This window comes from Dermacentor albipictus, chromosome 5 (genome assembly GCF_038994185.2).
Source record: "Dermacentor albipictus isolate Rhodes 1998 colony chromosome 5, USDA_Dalb.pri_finalv2, whole genome shotgun sequence".
Classification (NCBI taxonomy): Eukaryota; Metazoa; Arthropoda; class Arachnida; order Ixodida; family Ixodidae; genus Dermacentor; species Dermacentor albipictus.
In genome coordinates this window covers 719,451-743,603 of record NC_091825.1, presented here as the reverse complement: position 1 = coordinate 743,603, position 24,153 = coordinate 719,451, and the positions used below count along the sequence as shown (strand labels likewise).

Genomic DNA, 24,153 nt, shown 5'->3' with positions numbered 1-24,153 from the left:
GGACCTGCGCATTAAAACTGGCGCTAATTTTGTGCATGCAGGATCCGGTGAGAGAAGACTTAAGGCACGACATGGCAATTCCGTTTTTTACTACCTTGGTATGCTTGGATTGAAAGTCTAGCAACGGCTTCAAAGATCTTGGGCAGTACTGCCAACAAACGTGATTTTGTTCAAAGACCAAGGAAATGTCAAGAAAGTGAATTACGCGTCGCTGAGGAAATTCCTTGGGGAACTTTAATCCTCCTCCATAAAGTTCCGCTGCTACCTCAGTAAGTGAGCAATTTCAACTTTATGGAGGAGGATTAAAGTTTACCAAGGAATTGTTGCTTTTGATAGTTGTGGAGGGAAGCACGTTAGGCCCTGCAAAACTGTTAAAGACTTTATTAATACCAATGATCAATCTAGCTTTTATTGACTTTGGAATCTGGTCATTGCTTTCACTGCTCCCTGTAAGCTAGGTAAGATATGTGCTACCGTACAGAGGAAAAAGGAGCAGGTAAAAGGCAAAAAAAGAATAGATATTTGTCCAGGGAAGCACAATAAGAACAATAGTTTTACTGACTGTCGTATGGGTGTGGTTTATAAAATTCCCCTTAGCTGTGGCCAGTTCTACGTAGGGCAAACGGGATGGTGTATCAATCAGAAGCTAATGGAACATAAATAATCGCTAACCGGTGGATCGCCTTCTAATCTTTCCTTACATTGCCAAGATTGTAACTGCACGCCAGAGTTAGATGAATGCGCGATATTGTACAGGCATAAGAATGAAGAATGAAGATATTTTCTTTTCTTTTCCCGTTTTGTTTTGCTAGCATCATCAAATGTTCTTTTTTTTTCCCTTTTCTTTTTCTTTGTTGGTTCAACTGCAGAACCAGCATAATTACGCATGTAGACCAAATTGTTTTTGCACTGTATGCCCCACTGCTGCCTGTTTTAATGGGAGTGGGAACTCGGTCAAGCGGATTGTCACTTTTATTCCCACCCCCTCCATCATCATTTTTTTGTACTGATGGGAAATGAACATTGTTATTACCGTTATTACTTGGGGCATTTCCAGAGGCTATCTGTCTGTCTGTGTCCGTCCGTCCGTCCGTCCGTCCGTCCGTCCGTCCGTCCATCCGTCCATCCATCCATCCATCTATCCACCCGTCTCTATCCGTCCGTCCATTCATCTATCCATCCATGAGGTGGAATCAGAAAGTCTTAGCCCTTATGTTTTTTTAGCCAAATTATGGCTGTAAATGAGAAATCAACATATCCACTCCAGTGATGTACCTTTCTTGGATCGGCGCCGTCTTAGCTGCCAGTAGCTTTGCGGCACGGTGCTGCTGTCAGTTGTTGAAGATGGTGGTTGTGCTTCACACGTTCATAGTGTACGAGCAGTGAAGCGTAATTTGTTTTCTATGGAGTAAGGAATGTAGGCCCATCAAAATTCACAGGCACATGCAGTCCACGAACGGGGAAAGCTCAGTTGCTCTGCTGAAAAAGTTCCTGGCAGGACTGTGATTCACAGCAGTCTGATGGTGGTTCCCACAGTCAGCTGGATGAATTCCACCACAGGGGCATCTCAAACTTAGTGCTGCGGTGGGACAAATGTCTCAACTGGTGTGGGGACTATGTGATAAAACAGTGTAAGGTACGTAGAATAGTACGTATATTTGTAATGACCTATATGTACCTTACTTTGGCTAATAAAAGCTCAGTGCCCTTCCGCTCTATGAAGAAGGATGACCAGCGAAGCTATGTGGGCCCCTTAATCGTAAACTGCACCTCCGCTGCAGGTCTTCCCGGCATCGCACTATCTTCAAGATTGGCCCAAATATGGGGAGTTTTGTGTCTACACAAGGACACGATCCTGGGGGAGCTAGCTCTTAACAGCTTCGCTGTAAAAATAGGGGCAAAGAATTTCTGATTCGCCCTCGCATATAGGTTTGTTTCTAAATGTTTTCTCACCTACCTGGGTCATTGGGTACTCCATGGTCGAATGCTTAACATATTGGGCAGCTGTGCTGAGTTAACAGGGTTCAAAACCAACAATCGAACCACCTTAAGTAATTGAGTATATGTCAGTGCGTACATACTTGCCACTCTTCAACAAACCTTTTTCACGCCGACATGGGTCACTGTAGATGCAGGACTGGTTGCCACCAATGTCAAAGAAACTTCATAATGCCGACTTGCAGTACTGGGTGTGTGTTACTTGGTCCGTGATAGTCTCCAATGAACATCTTCGACGCCAACTTGGCTAACTAGGTATGTGCTACTGGGAGTGCGCTGCTTTACGATGGCGATCCCGTCTCCGATGCTGGGTGGAATAAAACCCATTTTAAAGGATTCCTCAAGGACAGAAACCCTCTGCATTAGCAGGCTGTACCACACAAGCACTGGGTATGTGTTGCTTTTCAATGAACGGCTTTCGCGGCAACACTTTAGTGATCTGCATAATGAATGCACTAGATATGTGCCGTTCTTCAATGAACCTTTGGCCAGCTGGATTTCTCAGTATGTGCCACTGAGTGTGCGAAAACCGAGGGAAGAATTCTCGGTGTTTGCAGGCACTGGCACACCATACTTGTCTCGATGCCACTACGTGGCGCAGTGCATCCCGATAGAAGCATGAGAGAGGCGCCCGGTTGCTGCATGGAGCATTTTTTAGTGTGCACATGTACTGGTGCACCATGCATTTTGGAGGCCATGCGCAGGCTTCATGGCGAAGGCACTAGATGGTGCAGAGTGGTCTTAGGGAAGTGCGAAAAAAGATTTCCGCTGTAGTACATGTTTTGTACATGCCTTTCTTCGATAGCAGCAAAGCGTTGCATCGCGATATTGATTCAATGCTACCGCATTACCGTCAACAGTCATTGTGAGATTGGTTCTGCTGCAATTTCTTCTCAGATTTGGTATGAAAAACATTGGTTCTTGCAAGTATTTTGTGAAGCACCCACTTGCATTTAAAGCATAAAATTTTGCACAGAAGCTACTGTATGTCTAAATTATCTCTAATGGGAATTTTTTTGCGGTCCAGAATTTCTTTGCGGTTGGCCTTTAAGACCTGCACAGGCATTGCTACCTGGAATTAACTGTAGTTTCACTTTCTGCATGTGCATTGTTAGTATCACTTGGATGTACAATGAGCAAGTGGTATTCTTCTTGCAGCAGGAAGGAGGACGAGGTGAAGAAAGTGGAAGAGATGCAGCCAGCCATTGCCACCGAGGAGCTTGAGCCACTTCCTGAGGAGTATTTAACTGAGCCAGTCAGTGTAGCTCAAGGTGAGTCCGCTGGTGTTGATCTTTGTGGGCTCATTATGTTTGCCCAGCAATGGAAGTCGTTCACCGTGCTTCTCACCACTGCTATGCAACAGACAAGACATTACTGGTCATAGACAGCCCACACTGTGTAGAATTTTCAACTTGATGCAAAATACATTCTTGAAAGGGATAGAACAAAAAAATACAGCGCATTGCCAATTGGCACTTCACTGTCTTCCTTTGTTCTGTCCCTTTTCAAGGATGTATTTTGTGCCACAACGTTTAGGAAATCTAAGCACCAACTTGCCCAAGAAGAAGTCATTTTGGAAAAAGATATGCAGATCCCTCACGCAGCAGGAATTGGTTTAACTGAAGCTTTCGTTGGTTTGAGCTGAGACCGCGCAATATAACGGGACATGAAAAAGGCAATGGCACTTTTTCACGTCTTGTTATCTTGCGCTGTTTCCGCTATATCTGTACACCTACTAGCCCAAATGTGTATGCTTCTGCTTTTACTGATGTTTGCAAAAAACATTGTTCACTTTTAGGGAGCATTCGAAAGTTTAGTGACACATTTTCACTAGGAAATGCCTCACTTAGCATAAACTTGTGTCACATGTGGCTCCTGCTTTTTCTGGTGTTTGTGTACTTGTGCAATATTAGCCCGGGGACGTCAGCCAAGGTGGCAGGTGGCAAGGTGGTTAATTCAATTTTTCAATTAATTTGATCCTGGCTGAAGGTCTTTGCCAGTGCCCATGCATTTCTATGGGCCCTAACTTTTGTTATTTCGATCCTAAAATTGGCCTTCACCACATAATTTGAACTTTACCTGTAAGCACGCATGTGCCTGACCCCTATAATGATGCTGGTAGCGATCTCTTTAGTGGCAGTATCTGTCCCGGCGGTGCTTAGGTAACAGAGGGTGCATTGAGCACACATCATCTCTCATCGAAAACACCTATTTTCGACCCGCCCTAGGAAGATTTTCAAACAGTAACCATAGCCCACAATGTTTGATTACAGTATTTATCCGATTCTAATGTGCACTTATTCTTTTTTTTTTAAAGAAAATTGTGCTGTGAATGGCTTGTGCGGTGCAGTTGGACATGATACCAAAACTGCCCTCGCAACATTGGCATCCTTTGCTGCATAAATTGTATGTGCTGCGGCAAAAATGACTTTAGGAAACTTGCTGCCACTGTACAGCAATTTTTCTTGCCAAAAAATCAGATACGCATTAGATTTCTACTTAGTTTAGGAGGTTTAATGTCATTGCTATGTTCATCATCATCATCAGCCTATTTTATGTCCAGTGCAGGGCGAAGGCACCTCCCTGCAGACTCCAATTACCCCTGTCCTGTGCCAACCGATTCGAACTAGCACCTGCAAATTTCCTGATTTCGACGCACCACCTTGTCTTCAGCCGCACTCTACTTCGTTTCCCTTCTCTTGGTACCCATTCGGTCACCCTAATGGTCCAACGATTATCTAATCTGCGCATTACATGACCTGCCCAGCGCCATTCTTTTCTCTTAATGTCTCTTAGAGTATTGTCTATACCCGTTTGCTCTCTGATGCAAACTGCTCTCTTCGTTCCATCGCTCTTTGCACGGTCCTTTTAGGGTATCTACGAACTGGGAAAACCGGAAAAACCGGGAATTTTCAGGGATTTTGAGTAGTCTGGAAAGACTCAGAGAAAACTCAGGGAATTTGTGCCTCTATCAGGGAAAATTAGCTGTAATTTTATTGAAAGGGTCGAAAGTCGCGGTAATGCTGGCTCGAGTACAGACAGGAATCATAATGAATTGTCTTTGGCGCCCTGTCATCGGCTGGAGGAGTTGCCAGTGTACAGTCAACGACCGACTTCCTGGATTCCCAATAATTTGGACGGCTTCACGGCAGCGCCACCACGTACCACATAGAGTCAATGTATCAGAACGTCTGAAGTTTTCAAACGCAAGAAGTCTTCGCCGTCCGATTTTCGGGATGTTTTGCCGTGACCGCAGATCCGAAACGGTATTAATCAAAACCACCACCGCTGCCATTTGATTACCTCACTGCCTCGAACCAGCGCTTTTGCACACATCCGCTGGCAGCCGTAGCCACTACTGCGGCAACGTTAGGCCTAACTGCTTTGACATTCGCTATGAAGCTTTTTGCCGTTGGGTGCCGTGTTTTTTATTGAAAGAACTCGCTGCTGTCAGCAATGGCACGGACTCTTTGTGGTCCTCGCGATTGGCTTAGAAACTTGGAAAGCACGGTGTGTTGCATAATGTTGGTTGCCAAAAGTTAGCTTCGCCTCGATAGAGAAATGTTACTTGGTGAAGCATACGCAAAAGTATTGCAGTCAAGCATAACAAGCGTGGGAAGGGCCTATTGCCACGGACACAGTGTGTATTCCTTAATTATATATGCGTGCACCCGGTATTTCCTGTCATAAAACGAGAACCGATATGTCTAATACGCGGACCTACAGGCCTTCAGAGCGTTTTTGAATGGGCCTGTGGTGGTTCGAGCCCCTAAGGGCAGTAAATGACATGCATTTATTTTTTCCCACTCGCCGATTTTTCGGACGTTTTCGTGGCCCCAGGGAGTTCGAAAAATTGGACGTAGACTGTGCAACTGACCAAGAAGAGGCTTCAAATTGTCCGTGGGGCGAACGAGTGGCGCGAACGAGTGGCGGAAGGAGGACAGGAACAGAAAGGACCTATGCATTGAGGAATGAGCGGGAAAGGAAGCGTGCTGCTGCCATTTTGAAGGAGCCTGAGCTCAAAAAAGAAAGTGTTGGCTGATGCCGAGATGCAGGTGTCCCTCATCCTAACCAAAATAAACTCTTTAAAGCAGTGAAGCACAGCAGTAAGGCGTCGTGCTCGGGCTGTGAGTATGTCAGGACAGTTGCGGTTGACTTACGAGCTGTTGAGAGAGAATCTCAATTGTGACAAAGTTCGGGCTTCATACCACTGAGCTTGCTATCAGTTGATAGAAATAGTTCATATTCGAAAACATTTGCTTCTTTATGCATCTCCTTTTTATTCGTATTTGAGAATGTCCGACTCCATCAGCAATTTTTTTCGAAGACATTTTGTCTGCTGTGCATTTTTAACCCCTCCCTTCTATTCTCTTTTTGAACGTTTTGAATAACATAAACACTACTACTTAGTATTCAAATTGGATTAAGTCATTTTTAAAAAAAGTTTTTTCATATGCTTATTAGAGATTGACAGCATTGGGCGATATGGTTTCAGGCTGTCTTGACATAACACATAGTTCTGCATCACTCAGGGAATTGTGCAAAGGCACCCAGGGAAAACCTGGAAAACTCGGGGAATTTGGAAATGTCAACTTGGTAGGTGCCTTCGCCTTCACTTGTTCTCAAGCTTCCTTGTCAGTCTCTAAGTCTTTGCCCCATATGTCAGCACCGGCAAAATGCACTGATTGTGTACTTTCCTTTTCAATGATAATGGTAAGTTCCCAGTTAGGAGCTTACGATGTCTGCCGTATGCGATCTAACCCATTTTTATTCTTCTGTGAACTTCCTTCTCATGGCCAGGGTTCCCTGTGATTAGTTGACCTAGGTAAATGTACTCCTTCACAGACTGTAGAGGCTGACTTGCGGTTCTTGAACTCGTGTTCCCTTGTCCGGTTATTTATCATTATATTTGTCTTCTGCATATTAATCTTCGGCTCTGCTCTTACACTCTCCCTGTTAAGGTCCTCAATCATCTGTTGTCCGAAGTGTTGCTGAATAGAACAATGTCATCGGCAAACTGAAGGTTGCTGAGGTATTTGCCGTCGATCCTTACTCCTAAACCTTCCCAGTTTAATGGCTCGAATACTTTCTCCAAGCACGCAGTGAATAGCATTGAAGAGATTGAGTCTCCTTGTCTAACCTCTTTCTTTAATGGTATCTTTCTACTCGTGTAGAACTAAGGTGGAGGTCCCACTCCAGCGGCACGAGCCCCCTGTTTTCAGTACTTATGGAGCAACCTTGGTGGCTCTTCTACTTAAGATATAAAGTTGTCGTATATACCATAAAAAAGCTTAATTCTTATATATTCCAACTATATATAATATAAAGAAATTGATTATCGTGATTTAGAAATAAATGTTCAAGAACAAGCATGAGATACGTGGTTTTCGCGAACTGTGTTTCTGTTGTGACCATATTTAGAAGAAACTACTGCATTTACTGCATTGCGGCTAGCTCTGTAGCTTTAGGACATATTTATCTCTTCCTAGATGCAGCAAAATAATGTTGAATTTTTACTTTTTGGATAATTTGCTTTTGAAGATTGCCAAATATAGCAACTTCTGTTGTAAACAGCCCGGCAACTACACGCTCAAGGAAACTAAATTTTGGAGAAATTAAAGTTCAAGAAATTTCCATTTAAAACAAAAAATTTCATTTATGTACCTTTATTAATTTTCCTAATACAGTAATGCAACCGAAATTAAGCAATATTTGGAATTCTGGTCGTACTTTTGCCCATTTTTTGTGGGAAGGTACTAAAGGTACGAAGTTGCCATTTTGGATGAGACAATTAGAAGCCTGAATTCAAAATCTCAACGCATACTTTTCCAATAAAGCAAAAAGAAACACTGCACGAGACGCGTGCATTTTACTATTTTTTTATCACTGGTAACATCGATAAAAGTCGACGCAATCTTCAAACTGTACCACAATCTAAGGACTCGTATCTCAAACATTAGCAGCTATGGTCATTTGTTATTGTAGTATGCTATAATCACAGTGACAAACTGCAAAGAAAGGAAGAAATTTATACTATTTTTGCACTTACATGCAAAATTTTCAGCTAGCACCATCTACACGATTGCCACAAAAGTGCTGGACCGGGAAGTTCACAGTTTATCCGAATGGGGCGGGCCAAAACATTTTAGCTCGGGAATGAACATTTTAGACTTTCCTGCCAAAGGATTCCTGGGGCGGAATCTTAAAACGGTTCCGAAAGGGAAACGATTCGCTTGCCCTTACGTGATTGGTCAGAATTGTGGTTGCATCAGTGGCCGTCAGAGACAGCGGTGTGGTATCGCAAATTTTGAACACGCCATGCACAAGTCAAGAATATTCAAAGCGAATCAATCGTCGGCCATGAGTGGAACCGGCGAAGAGGTAGTCTGCTTTGGGTCCTGCTGGCTCGCGAAACTTGCATTTGGAACAAGCAGCGAGAATTCCACGTCCATGTGATGTCGCGAGATGCGCGAACAGTCCGCGGAACTTGGCCAAGGGCAGTTGCAGTGGCGAATCCAACGTTACTTATCACTGTGTGCCAACGAGTGAGCCTCTCTGTTCGAAATGGTTAAGTGCTGTACCTCTGCCACAGTGCGCTGGCAAAGAGCCGAAAAATCACGTAGTGTGCTCGCTGCATTTTCGTCCAGAGGATTACGAGTTCAGCGATGATTTACTGAAGTCGCGTGAAGTGCCTTTCAAAGCAGGCCGTCGTCGTAGTAGTATGCAACGACGCCGGCAGCGCGAGCCCTTAACAGCAGCAGGTCACGTTCATGAGTGCTTAAATTGCTGAACTCGAGACCAGCATCTTGAGCTAACGTGTCGTTGTCAGGGTCATCTATGGGGAACCAGCGCTGGATAGGCGGCGCGTCGAAGAGTGCGTTGCACGCCGTCCTGGCGACGAAACGCGGCTTATTCCAGCCACACAACCAGACGACACACACACACATACGCAGCCGTATTATAGTTCGTATCAGGCACGTACCCAGGGGGGGGCCCGCCCCCCCCCCCGCCTGATATCAAGTGGCATACCCCCCCCCCCCTCCCCACCCACACCACCACTCCTCACACATTCCTAAAGCGCCGCCAGATCAATGTTGACACTTGGCAACTATTAATCGGTCAGCATAATGCTGCCTTTTTCACTCCTTTAGATGGCGGTAGTTATCGGCATCTCTTGTAATGTGAAGGACAGTTTTCTCATAGACACCGCACCCGTGCGATTAACTCGAGATGCGTTCAGTTGTCACCATCTATTCAACCGTCATGCGCATAGCCGTTGCTTTTGTTAGTTCAACCTTCTTTGTTTAGGCTGATCCTGGGACCAGGAAAGGCATGCGGCTGTTACTGAGTTGGTCTGTACTCTCGTGGAACGAGTTGCGGCCGGAGAAAACGCCAATTGCGCTTAACTTTTCCCTTTGCTTCATTATTTCCTTGAGTTACGGCTCGCCGCGAGGCTGGCAGATGCCCGCAACCATATACACGTGATATGGGCTAGATAAGGTGGGAAATAAAATAATGTCAAAGAGCGTCCATAATGAAACCCATGCAATAACCCTTAAACCCATAAGCAAGATGACTGTTGCCCGTTACCTCGTCTGTTTTTCCCTAATTGTATAGCACTTTTCGTGCAAAATTGGCAACTGGAAACAAAAATCGCATGGAGTTGAGAAATTAAGCCATCTACTAAGGGAGAGAGCCAAGGCAACAACCAAACTGCAAGGAAAATCGCATAACAAAAAAAGTTCACTGTTACTTATGAGAATATAGAATATTTATGGATCAACATCTTTTTATTTGAGAAGGAAGTAGAGAAAATGCTGCCGGAAGTGGAGAAGAATTACTTGATTTGAATGACGCTTCTACAGTTATCGGTCGAACCGCCCCACGTAGCCACTTCTCTGCTGGGCTTATGTGGGTGTTTATCTAACCTTTCGCGGTGAGGGCAGTACATCTAGAATTGCAGAGTCCTGCGCTCTACGCGGTTATAAAGGGAAAATCAGACATCCACCTGTTCGTAGCAATTGCTACAAAGGAAACCCATACGGGTTCCTCGAAAGAAAAGCCTCAGAGTTGAAGAAAAAATTCGTCCTGGTCCGGGACTCGAACCCGGGACCACCGCCTTTCCGGGGCAGCCACTCTACCATCTGAGCTAACCAGGCGGCTAGCAGATGTCAGGGCGAAGTAGAATTTGTCGACGACACATGAAGCAAAGGCAAGTGTTTAACGTAGTAGTTCTGCGGAAGCCCGCAAGGTGGAGAGAAGTAATTATAAAGGGAAAATCAGACATCCACCTGTTCGTAGCAATTGCTACAAAGGAAACCCATACGGGTTCCTCGAAAGAAATGCCTCAGAGTTGAAGAAAAATTCATCTTGGTGCGGGACTCGAACCCGGGACCAAAGCCGAATTTTCCCTTTATAATTACTTCTCTCCACCTTGCGGGCTTCCACAGAACTATTACGTCAAGCTCTACGCGGTTGTGTGGGACAGGCGGCCGCACATCGTTACGCAATTCGCGGAACTGTCAAAACTGATCAACAAGGCGAAAATAACTGATATTCGAAACTATGACATCAGAAAGACTGAAGAAGCTGTAAAAAATGAACGCAGTCTGAAATTAGTAAAAAAGATACCTGGCTTGGGACAAACCATCATGTATACATTAAAAGATAATATCATCAGCAAACTCGAAGATATAGTAAAATCAGCGGAAAAATTCTAAGCTGACCTGTATACAGTACTCAGGGGAGACACGATACCTTACTTAGAAACAGAAATGAACAGGGTACAGAAACTCTCCTACAACTAGCGATGAGGTCAGAAGGGCCCTGCAAGAAATGAAACGATGAAGAGTGGGAGGACAAGGTGGAATAACAGACGATTTAATCAAAGATGGAGGAGACATAATGTTTGGAAAACTGGCGGCTCTTTATACGAAGTGTCTATCGACTGCAAGGGTCCCAGAAAACTGGAAGAATGCAGACATTATACTAACCCACAAAAAAAGGAGACCTTAAAGAATTGAAAAATTATAGAACCATTTGCTTGCTCCCAGTATTATATAAAATATTTACCAAAACAATCTCCAATAGAATAAGGGCAACACTGGATTTTGTCAACCAAGGGAGCAGGTTGGCTTCAGGAAGAGATACTTTACAATGGCATCACATCCATGTCATCACTTAGGTTATCGCGAAATCCGCAGAGTACAATAAGCCTCTCTACGTGGCTTATATAGATTACGAAAAGGCATTTGATTCAGCAGAGATACCAGCAGTCATAGAGGCACTACGTAATCAAGTAGTACAGAACACTCACGTAAAAAGCTAGGAAAATATTGCTACATGCGTGTGGTATTTGTTTGTTTGAACGAGGCGCGTGGGCGCCATCATTACAGAAAAGAGGAGGAAGAACGAACTGGGCTCGCGCTGTGAATCTAACCGGTCAGCGCTGCAACCGTTGTTTTAAATATAATCTGTAAATAGTTTCTCGTGTTACTGACTCGTCCTTCGCGTAAGAATATCTACAGAGGTTCTACAGCTACCTTAATTCTACACAAGAAAAGCAGGGAAATATCAATAGAGAAAGGGGTCAGACAGGGAGACACAATTTCTCCAAAGCTGTTCACTGCGTGCTTAGAATAATTCAAGCTATTAAACTGGGAAGGCTTAGGAGTAAAGATCGACGGCAAATATCTCAGCAACCTTCGGTTTGCCGATGACATTGTTCTATTCAACAACAATGCAGATGAGTTACAACAAATGAATGGAGACCTTAACTGAGAGAGTGTAAGAGTGAGGTTGAATATTAATGTGCAGAAGGCGAACATAATGATAAATAGTCGGGCAAAGGAACAAGACATCAGGATCGCCAGTTGGTCACTAGAGACTGTGAAAGAGTTCGTTTACCTAGGTCAATTAATCACAGGGAACCCTCATCATGAGAAGGAAATTCACAGAAGAATAAAAATAGGTTGGATCGCATACGGCAGACATTGCCAGCTCCTGACTGGAAGCTTACCATTATTATTGAAAAGTAAGGTGTGCACTCAGTGCATTTTGCCAGTGCTGACATATGGGGCAGAGACTTGAGATCAAGTTAAGAACCGCGCAGAGAGCGATCGAACGAAGATTGCTAGGCATAACGTTAGATTGCTAGGCATAACGTTAAGAGAGAGAAAGAGAGCGGTTTGGATCAGAGAGCGAACAGGTATGGACTATATTCTAATTGACATCAAGAGGAAAAAAATGTAGCTGGGCAGGTCATGTAATGCGCCGGTTAGATAACCGTTGGACCATTAGGGTTAGAATGGGTACCAAGAGAAGGGAAGCGCAGTAGAAGACGGCAGAAAACTATAGATGGTGCGATGAAATTAGGAAATTCGCGGGTGCTAGTTGGAATCGGTTGGCGGCAGGACAGGGGTAATTGGAGATCGCCTTCGTCCTGCAGTGGACATAAAACAGGCTGATGATGATGATGATGATGATGATGATGATGACGAAGGTGGTGCCTCCCCTCCCCCCCTTCCCCGAAAGAAAATCCTGGGTACGTGCCTGGTTCGTATGTTTCCGTTTTTCGCGCCGCTTCAAGTGGACAGTTTTTGTAAAGAAGCTAGCGCCATCAAGTGAAGAAATGACGAAAGAAGCTTTTTAAACTTTATATATTTTTCACAGTGCGTCGCGGCGAGCACGTGTGTTTCTTTAACGGTTGCGTCGCGTATCGATGCCATGCTTGCGTGGCTGCCTGCCTCGCAAATCTAGCAGTTATGGCTCCGGTCGTGCTGCGCTATGGTTTCGTAAGTATTAGTTGGCCTGAAGATATTCCATATTTCTCTGGCTAGACATAAAAAATTCTGATGTTACTTCGCCACAGCAGTCAATGGAGAAGAAAGCTTTATCGCATCAGCTGACTCGCGCAAGCAAAGGTTTGAGTGCTCCGCTGCTTGATCCGTAACAATCCTGGCTACATTTAGCACTAATTACAGAAATTTGCCGGATGCACCTCAGCGCCGAGTCCTCATCCACATGCGCATTTTTAGAAACACATAGGTGGCTTAGTCGCGCGTGCGCCGGCACTATGCGCATACAACTCGTATTACAAAGCAGCTTCCCTCCCACATAATTCTTGGCAATGAATGGATAATTTTTACCTTTCGTATCGTTCACTTGGTGCGGTGGCGTTGGAAGGGGTTTGGCGGTGGCATTGTGAAGGAAAAATGGTACATATGCCGCATGGTGCATGCTATTGCTCATTTTGTTTCCGACGAAATACCGACTGCAGATTCTGCTGTTTGGTAATGTCTGCCATGGCTGATCGTCTTCACTATCGAATAAACCAAGGATACATGCGAAATTTGATTTGGAAACCAGCCCGACACCGCTTGACAGGGCGACAAGACGGGAGCTTACTCCGCTCGCCTGACTGCTTGGATCCAACGCGCCTCCGTTCTTGTTCGTAGGGTCTAGATGGAAAGACGCAGAAGGATACATCCTCCCTCATCCCGACTTAGTTGTGGCACTTGTATACGCAACAGTATCGTCGGCGCCTTTTTGTTTTCCTTCGACTTAAAGGGCACGCAACGCAATTTTCGTCCGCGGGGGAGGCTGCATTGTGCACGTTCTGACAGCCAGGGCGGCGCTGTAGGCACCGTGAGAACTCCAGCGCTGGTTCCCCATTGCAACGAGCGTCAAAGTTGGCGTCATAAAATAAAGAACCAGCTTATCGTCGTGCGCTTTCCCTTCCGCTAGCCACCATGGGTGCGATCGCGCAAACAGCTCGCTTTCCCGTTCTCTCGCTTGCCCTCTCGTGATTCGTTGGCGCCCGCGCGTTTCGTCACGACCGTCATTGCGCCGGGGCGGGACCACAAAATGCGCTTACGTCAATCATTCCAAAACCGAGTGAAATCGGCCGCTATCGTGGAACGGTCAACAAGGGCATTCGTTTCGAAGAATGAATGGCTTTGCCATAGCAGCGCTAGTAGCAGACGATGCGCCTGTCGTCTGCTCGTAATGTCGTCGCTCGCCGAACATGGCTGGCCCTGCCGGGGGTTCAGTTTTTCGAGATTAAAGCCCGATCCGCCATTGCAGAACGTTAGCGATGTTAATTATTGAAAACAACTGTGATCACAGTGAAATTAAATGTTGTGCCTGCGCTGTGATAAATATAACTAGTGTTCTTCTTTTTAATGTTGTTTGATCTGAGCTCATTTGTCGAGAATGCTCGCCGTTTCACGTTGTGCTCAGAGAATCGCGTTTATTGTTCGGTGGTTTGGCGCTCACGAGTCACGATGGCCGCTCCTATTATCGCGCTTTTGGAGTTTCTAGGGCAGCCTCGGCGACGCATCTTTCGGGACGCATTTGACGAGCTTACCGAGGAAGAGTTCCGCGAGCACTTCAGGCTCTCGAAGAGCACTGTGCGGTGGCTCTGCGAGCAATTGGAAGACGTCATCGGTGGCCTTCGGACCGGTGACATCACGACGCAAGACAAGGTGCTTTGCGCTCTCCGTTTCTTCGCGACGGGGAGCTTCCAAAGATCAATCGGCAGCGAAGAATTCGTATCCATAGGGCAGGCTTCCATGAGCGAGACCATTCACGCAGTTGCGGAAACAATAACAGGGGTGGGCCGGCAACAGGGTTGGGTGAGCTTCCCGTTGACAACGGCCGTCAAGGCTAGTGCAAAGGCGGCCTTTGCGGATCGCGGCCGCATTCCCGGTGTAGTGGCCTGCTCCGTGTCGACGAGACGCTCTTGGGTCAGTGCGCGCGATGTCCGCACAAGGTACGGGTGGCCCTCTATGAACGCGACCAACAGTTCGCTTTGGTGCGGCGACACGTGCGGGTCAAGTCTTAGATTTTTGTGCGACGACATAACAATTCGCAGTCGTTGAACAATGATCGCCAATTGAACTGCGCGTTCCTGCCAATTTGTTTTGGCGTGTGCGATACCACCTAGCGGACTAAACCAAAATATATGCCGCTTAAATTAGTTTTCTTCTCTCGCATCACATTTCCGACGCAGATGATATGTTGCAACACTAAGAGTTTTTTTCTTATATTACGTGTTTAATTAATAATGGTGGATCCACACGACGGACGAAATCCGTCACTTTCGTGACGGACGGTGCATCACGTGACTACGCGTCACGGATTTGTGCCGTCCGCACGTCGTCCGCGACCCCAACGGACGGAAAATGCCGAGCTATTTTTCGCATCCGGATTTTGGGGGTCGAATGCTGCAGATTTAGCCTAGCATGCTCTACAGTCTGGCAGCAAGCGCGGCTTTGGAATCTTTCTGAAACAGCTTCGTCGCTGCTGACACCATTCGTGTCCAATCAGTGATGCCACGGCTGCTGATTTGTCAGTAGATCTACCGATTTTTTAAATTTTCTGCTGATTCAGTGATAAAGCGCTTGAATCTGCTGATTTTCTTGCTTTTCTACTGAAACGAAAGCGAAATCTGCAACTTTTTCAGTACAGGGGATGGATGGATGGATGGATGGTCATAGAGGTTACAGAGGTTATATTAATGTGATGCCACCTAGCGAGTACAAAAAAAAAACGTGGTTGGCTCCGAGGTTAACATACAATCCTGCGTTTCCAGACTCTCAAACGTGGCGCTACCTCTGTCTTTGAGCAAAGTGGGGAAAAGGCATAGAGTTTCTATGCTCTATGGGAAACGGTGAATTTGTGAAAGTGGGTGCACTACCGAACTCCACAACTATGAAACGACCATTATCATCATCATGACCAACCTATTTTTATGTGCAGTGCAGCATGGAGGCCTCTCCCAGCGATCTCTAATTACCCCTGTCTGGAAGATACTATACTCTAAAGCTTTCAGGTACTAACTACCGTCTGACGCCTTTGAATAGGCCATCGGAGGGCTTCGCTGGTTTTAAATTCGTGCTTGACAATGGCTCTCTGGATCCCCGGGTTTTTCAAAAGTATCGCTAAGAATCTCGGGGTGAATTTTTGTACTATTTCCTGGAAGCTACAATACTTCAACAGAGTACTAATATAAGTGCTGAATTCGTGGGCTCATAAACTAAGTGCAAAAATTGAAATAAAAAGTCTACTGACTTCTACTGATTTTTCGCAAAAAAATCTACTACTATCTTTTAATGTGTATGTGTAATGAGTGATCATAAAGTGTTTTTATTTTCTTTCATTACCCTGAATTTAGCCAGGGGGCGCTGCAACTACGAAAGGTCCCCTCCGCTATGCTAAACATATAAATAAAACGTGAAAATCGGCCGCCGCTCCGCTGTGGCTTAGCGGGGCAGCTCGGAGTGGAGCGTACCGTAAAGACGCTCAACTAAAACACTCTGTTGACTGTGCTGTCCCTCCCGTTCTCACAAATCTTGCGGACGGCCCACTTTGTGACGTCGCAGCCAGACCGAACGAACGGAAAAGCGAGCTGTTTGCGCGATCGCACCCCATAGTTCCGCTTTCGCGCTGCTGTCGGCTCTGTCTTGGCTCTGTTTCTGGCCGCGCGTTTGCGTTTTGTGCAGAAAAACCGTAGCGCCGTCTGCGGGCTCACCGTTTTACTCGCCGAAGGCGCAACGTCACTATGAGACCATGACGTCAATACTCCTCGATCGGAGGGCGGGTGATTTGAACAGCGCTAGAGGTACGCGGACGCTTCAGAACACATTTTCTCTTAAATTAAGTTTCTTCTTAGCACGAAACAAGTGTTTCGAGGTTTCTGGGATGGTATTTCAACAGTCCACATTGACTTAAGGGGGGAAGCGGGTCTCGAAACGGCAAAAAATCACAAAATAGTAGATTTTCGGAAAAGTGCATTTTCGCTACGTTTATACATTCAAGAATCCCTCCGCGAAATCTAGAAGCTAAATTTAATCGGAAAATAATAAAAAATCGCGCTTAAAGGGGCCAGGGTGAACGCGAAATCAGCAAAATCTGGTAAAACATTTTCAAACTTCGCGCCGTCGCCATTTGCAAACGCGGTGGCCGATGGCCGCCATCTTGTGCTTGTTTTGAAGCTGTTTTCCTTGTGCGCATTTTGCGCCAGTTCAAAATGGCGTCGGTTCAAGGGAAACCATAGAGTTACTATACTGACTCTAGAGGACAAGCTACCCATAGGGCCCATGCATTAAAATCGGGAACCGCAAGAGCGCCGCCATGTTGCTACGCGCCGAGGTTGCCAGCTCCTGAGACGCTTGCTAGACTTGGTGACAGTAGTCAGTTTTAATCCGGCAACAGTAGCAGCGTAGCAGCATGGCGTCTCGCTTGCAGTGTTGTGATGTGTGCGTGCAGCCGTGTGTTTGGGGTTTATAAGTCCGTTCTTTATTCTATGTTGCGGGATGGTGTGGGTGTGGTCCATGTTGGCCGTACAGCTGGCAGTTATGCAATCGAGGGATGATCCTGTTCAAGTTTCTGACGGTATGCGGTTTTCAGCGGTCACGCCTGTTGCAGGAGTGTCACTCGACGACGTTACGAGCTCAAAGCTGTGGTCAGATTCCTCGTTGGCGTTCGGTAATTCTTTTCGCATGGGCGTGGTATGTTGCAAAAGCTGCTTTTGCAAGGAAGTGTTGAAAATATTGTACAGTTAATAAAACGCCTAAGCTATTAATATGTGGGTTGATGCACTCGTTGTGCAAAACGGAGGTGAGGCGTGCAGACAGGACACAAGAGTAGAGTATTTACAAGCAAACAACACGAGCGCCGCCCACTTCTCTACTCTTGTGTCCTGTCTGCATGCCTCACCTCTGTTTTGCATAATGAATCCTTACGAACTAGCTCAGCTTTCTGTCGTTCTACATCTCGATGCACTCGATTTCGTCCGCATTAGACACTCGCCTCTTGATTACTTCGTGGCACAGAAATACTCGGCATCAGGCTGTTTTTCTGCTGTGGCCTTTGTAGAAGCATGATTGTTCAAAGTGCAACAATTAAACAGATTCTTTGAGTTGCTTGTGGCTTCGCCAGTACAATTCCGGTGCGCTGGTCCGCCTGTCCAGCAATTTCCTACTGAAGGGAAACCTGCAAATAAAAACACCGCTCCGCATGCAGAAACTGTGACGCTTCTCAAACGACTGTGATGTACCACAAGAGCTGCCTACTCGCGTGATATTCACAACAAGGAGATACATTCGTTTACTTACATGTGAAGGTATATGCCAGACCACTTCGGGGCTTCGGTGGCACATAAGGCACGAGTTTGCCATAGCGTCCGATGTCGACGCGCGATCGCATGTCAAACCGAAACGAAACTACTACGCATCCAAAAAACAGATTCGAAACCGAAATTCGCGTCATCCTTTATTGCATGAATGCGTACATTGTGATTTACATAATTCGCGGACTTAGCGATCGCTTTCTGTAAACTTAATATTAACGTACCACCTTCACAAAGCCATCAGGTATGTGTTTTTAGATCACAAAGCATAAGGTGACCTGTACTTGTTCTTAGCGCTTTCAATAGTAATTGCGCTGGCCACATTGACCAGTAGCAACAGGGCGGCGCCCTAGAGGTTCCCACTTTTCCGGCCCAGCTTTTCCTCTAGAGTTGTTCTACTAACTCTATGAGGGAAACCGACGCTATCGCGTCATTTCTGAAGGATGCGTCCGTGCCGCTGATTGGCCAGAGCGCGCACACCCCCGCGCGCCTCGCTCCTATTGGTCCGGCGCTCTTTGGCGCGCGCTCGACCGCTCTCGCGTTTCGCTACGTTTGTTTATCTCTGGTTTCATCGCGCCGCTGTCTACGTTTGTTCAGCCGCTTGCTTGGCGACGACGTTTGATAAGGTGCTCATTTCACTGCCTGGATGGCTTGAAAAGATCGTCGTCTCAAGGCTACTACGCGCCAAGCGGCTGTGGAATGCGCGACGGAAGGCGGCTAGGCCTGTCATACTCGCTGAGTTGCCGGTTGCTGGTCTGCCTGGACATTCTACCCGATCGAGTTCCGAGCTGCAAGCCTGCACGCCTAGCGTCAACACTTCGTCCGCCCACGCCACGTGGGTTGGCACAGTTTGTGCAGGCACCGTTTCCTTCCCGACTGAAGAAAGGAGCGAGCGCCGGAAAACATGCCTGGCGTCGCAGTCTGCAATGGAACGAAAGTTCACGCTGCTGGGTGTCGACACAAGAGAGGACGTCAACGACAGCGGAACTGAATTTGCAATCGTGGAGTTTTCCGTCGTACAAGAGTTCCTTGCACTCGTGCTGTGTCCCGGGTGCGGCTAGAAAGTGCTGATGCTTTCAAGGACCCCGCCAAGGAGTACGGGCACTCGGCAGTGTTCTGACATTCTGTCACAATGCTGCGAGAGCAAAGGGAGAGCCTGAACCTAGGCACCACTACAACTTGCCAGAACATGTGGCAGAAGCATCCAGATTACGCCCCTGGTGAATTTCCTTGAGATTTTATTGGTATGTTCTCAATAAAGATGTTGCAGAGTGTTTTTCCTTGATTTCACAAAACAACAATTCTGACAGACTTCCAATTTTGGAGGTAAAATAGCTTCTGTCCTATTTGAGCTATCAGCATAATTTTTTTTGCCATAAAGAGAAATGTATGCAGTAAGCAATATGCACCTTTTCAAAGCAGTACTCTTCTCAAAAAGTTTTTGAAATGGGTCACATGCTTGACATGTAAAAATGGCATTTTTTTCTAACAACTTTCATGAGCTCTAACTCTTGCTCCAGATTAGCCTAGAACATTAATTAATACCTTATGGCACTCCCTGAACATTCTAGATAGTTGTTATACTCATATTACTGTGTTAGGGTTTTCTGTGTAGATGCTAATTTTCCTCCAAACAAAGGACCCAGCTTATACAATGCTTTTAGAGTATAACAGAAACTACTTATCTGATGGCGAAATTAATTATATTTTTAGAATCTGCATATTAAACTACACAAAATAAAAATTGCGTTCAGATCTGTCCACAAATAAAAAAGTAGTATTTCAAGTGTAGCCTCTCCTCTTAATATTAACCTTTAGTGTCCCTTTAATGTCTCCCTTTTTGTAGATTAGTATAATGTTTGCATTCTTCCAGTTTTCTGGGACCCTTGCAGTTGATAGACATTTCGTATAGAGATCCGCCAGTTTTCCTAGCATTATGCCTCCTCCATCTTTGATTAAATCCACTGTTATTCCATCCTCTCCTGTCACTTTTCCCCATTTCATGCCTTGCAAGGCCCTTCTGTCTTCATCTCTAGTTATAGGAGGAGTTTCTGTATACTGTTCATTATTTCGAATAGAGCACTTCTGAGTATTCTCCGGAGCACTGCTCTGGACACATAGAAAGTGGGCGCGCATTGGATTTGAAGGTGTGTTAGAATTGGCCAAATGTACTGCCGGGTGAATCAATAGTGTGTTTTGGCATTATTTCTGCATCTTATTAAATTTGACCTGCTGGGTAATTAGATTGATTTTTTTGGTCCTGTCAGGATTGAATTGACAAAGGCCAACTGTAGTATGCGAGCATAGGAGCCTGACTGACCCATAAGCGCTCGTATACCCCTTGTAGTGCCTCGTGCCATTAAAGGCTTTCACTATGCATTTAAAGACAAAAGATTGATCTAGTGATTCTTTATTGATTTATCACAATACATGTGTAGGAGGCAAACGGAAAAGCCATTCATGGATGGCTTGAGGTAGTCCTTCGCCCCCATACTGGCAAAGACAGCAGTAGAGGCGCAAGCATTTTGTTTACATTGTTGTGCACTTTGGCGAAACCATCATATTACACACAACATTGTCATACACTTTGACGAAACCATAAAATTACGGTAACCGCATCACTAGTTACTGCCTTATGCAGAGCATCATGCATCAGTATAGATCATGTCATATAAGCATTGTACACCAGCACAACACCTCATTCAATCTGTGCATTGTAATACAGTCGAATCTCGTTAATTCAAACACGCTTAATTCGAACTTGCAGTTTATTCAAACTGATGCTGTACACCCGTCAAAGTTATGTGTATTCAAATGGGCGAAAACGCCCAGTAATTTCAAATGTACGACCATTTATGATGGTTCATTCAAACATATTGCACTTAGACAATGCTCTCTGCAGCCCACCAAATCAGGTGGCGTCGCCTCCGAGCAGCATTGCTCTGAGCCCACCATAGAGGAAAAGCTGAGGAGAGGCTTCTCAACACCACATGCGAAGTTGCGTGTAAAGTGCAAGGGCGACAACACCATCGTTGCGCTCCCCACGCTGTATGTGCGAGTGAAAGCATGTGAGGGGAGCTGATGATCAGTCTCCCCTGCGCGAAAGAGATGGGACGAAGCGTGTCATCTTCCGTCGAGCGCGAGGCACCAAATGTTGCCAGGCAACGGCATGGAGGGGGGGTAGAGGGGGTTGGCGTTCTATCATCATCGTCCCAGCTACGCCCACTGCAGGGCAAAGGCCTCTCCCATATTTCTCCAACTACCCCGGTCATGTGCTAATTGTGTCCATGTTGTCCCAGCAAACTTATTAATCTCATCCGCCCACCTAACTTTCTGCCACCCCCTGCTACGCTTCCCTTCCCTTGGAATACAGTCCGTAACCCTTAATGACCATCGGTTATCTTCCCTCCTCATTACATGTCCTGCCCATGCCTATTTCTTTTTCTTGATTTCAACTAAGATGTCATTAACTTGCGTTTGTCCCCTCACCCAATCTGCTCTCTTGTTATCCACTTAAGTTTTTCTCTCTTTTTTTCAATGTCACATACAGCATCCAAACATACATCGCCACAGGAGGGAGGCTAAAGGCTGTGCATGCCTGACAAGGCCTATCCTCCTCGTGGTGGCAAACAGTGCATTTGGGATGACAACCAGCTTTTCTCTAAAGTAACATTCACATCGCACAGAAGAGGAACATCCACAATTCTGTACAGTATATAAATTTTTTGACATTGTAATTTTTGAAATTACAGCTCTGAAAAGAAACAGGAAAGAGAGCACACAAAAATCAATAAATAGGTAAACCACCATTATCTAGCAACGTTGTAAATAATCTGCCATGTTAAGACTACAGTAGGTCTAAAATAGCAGCTTGGGCTTGTTGGTTTTCCATCCTGCTAGTAACAGCGCAAAATGTAGACAATAGACGAGACAAGAAGACACCAACAGCGCTTGTGGTGTCTTCTTGTCTCGTCTCTTGTCTACATTTTGCGCTGTTACTAGTAATGTAGGTCTAAGTTGTGTGTTATGACCTAAGTAACAGATCCATAACACTTTTTTTGTAACGAATTTTACTTGGGAACTCGTGTATTAATGTTTCGATATATTTGTTGTCATTCAAGAAAGGTATAATGGTATTTTCAAAAGTCTGAAGCCCATAGTTAGATCTAATCTCAGGAGTATTGCTAGAGACATATTGGAGTTCATAAACAGCATCGGGCCAAACAACTGAACAAAAGCTAAGGTTAGGTTCGCTGTGGATCAAACAAGCCTCTAGTGGAGCCTATATTGCCTGTCGAAGTGTTATTAACTTATATATGTTAAGGAGGCGCAGTGGTTGCCAGTATTCACATGTATTCGAAGTGTAGGGAACATTAAAGGTTGCTCTAATTGATTTATTTTGTAAGGTAAATAAGGACTTTAGGTTTGTATACGTTCTACCCCATAAAAATAAGCAGCAATGGAGAAGTGACTCGATAAGGGTAAAATATAGTTGTTGTTTTAGCCAGGTTGGTAGAAGAAACCTTAATTTATGCATTAGTCCGACTGAGCGTGATATCTTGGAACGCAAGTAATTAATATGCTCAGTCCAGGTTAGCTGCTAAGACCACACCAAGAAAACGTGTACACCTCACACGTTCAATGTTTTCTCCTCTGAAACTGAGGAGAGGCTCGAAGGTTAGAATTCTATTTTTAGGTTTAAACACTATAAATTTTGTTTTTTTGTGTGTTTTTCACATTTAGCTGAAGCTCATTGGCATGTATCCTTAATGATAGTTCAGACAAATATTTGTTTGCATTTTGCTATAGTGTTCAAGAAGTCATTACCGGAGAATAATATGTTAGTGTCATCTGCATACATAACTATATCAGCTGAACTAGGTACATTGATAATATCATTAATGAGGGTGTCTACCAACCGGGAAAACCAGGAATTCTCAGGGATTTTGAATGGTCTTAAAATTCTCAGGGAAAACTCAAGGAATTCATGCTTGTATCAGGGAAGATTAGCTGTAATTTTATTGAAAGGGAATGAAAGTCACGCTAATGCTGGTTCGAGTAACAGAGATGAATCGTAACCAATCATATTTGACATCATGTCATCAGCTGGATGAGTTGCCAATGTACAGTCCAGAACCTATTTTCCGGACGCCTGATTTTTGGGACATTCCCGATAATTCGGACGGCTTCGTGGCACCACTACGTTAGATTCACTGTATAAGAATGTCTGAAATTTCGAATTTCCGGACTTCTTGCCATGGCCGCAGGTCCGAAACGACATTACTCAAAGCCTCCACCACCGTTATTTTGATTATCTTGCGGCCTCGAAACGGCGCTCTAGCATGCAGATCCGCTGGCAGCTATAGCCACCACTGCGGCAGTGCTAGGCCTAACTGCTTAAGCTTCTTGTCATTCGATGCCATGTTTTTCATTGAAAGAATTTGCCGCTGTCAGCAATGACACTGACTCTGCCTTTGTAATCCTTGTGATTGGCTTCGAGGCTCGGATAGTACGGTGCTTTGCTTAAGAGGAATCTTTAGCTCGGGCCCAGCTCCGACTCGGCCTATTCAAATACATGTAAAATGCAAAAACACTTTTCTGAGATAACCCCCGGACCAATATTATTGTAATTTGTTGCAGTTAAGAGAGAAAATTAAATTCTACTGACTGTTGGAAGCTGAATTCCGATTTTATTGGAATTTGTTGCAGGTGAGAGAGAAAATGAAAAAATGAAATTTTAGTGACTGTTGGAAGCTGAATTTCGATTTAGGGGCTTTAATCTTGTTAAAAAAACTTTCAAAAATGTGCAAGTTTAAGAAAAAACAGAAGCACAAAGTTTACAAGCTAATAGCTTTGCATCAAGAAGAGATACCATGATTCTGTAACCGGCATCCATCAGATCACTCAAAGCCGACAAATTCGATATGTCAATTTATATCGTACGGGAATTTGTTACGTTGTGTACAATGGTTCTGCAAAAGCTGTATTCCCATATTACTACATTTTTTGGGGATTCATCTTTA

At 45.1% G+C, this 24,153-nt stretch overlaps 1 protein-coding gene across 6 annotated transcripts in view; it reads left to right on the top strand.

Moving 5' to 3' along the window:
• DCTN4-p62 (dynactin subunit 4) overlaps positions 1 to 24,153 on the top strand; it is a 438,984-nt gene that overhangs the window by 148,010 nt on the left and 266,821 nt on the right. For all 6 annotated transcript variants that reach the window (XM_065444866.2, XM_070538189.1, XM_065444867.2 and 3 more), the window contains one exon: positions 3,157 to 3,269. In XM_065444866.2, coding sequence (XP_065300938.1) covers positions 3,157 to 3,269 — 113 coding nt within the window. The remainder of the gene's footprint in view (positions 1 to 3,156; positions 3,270 to 24,153) is intronic.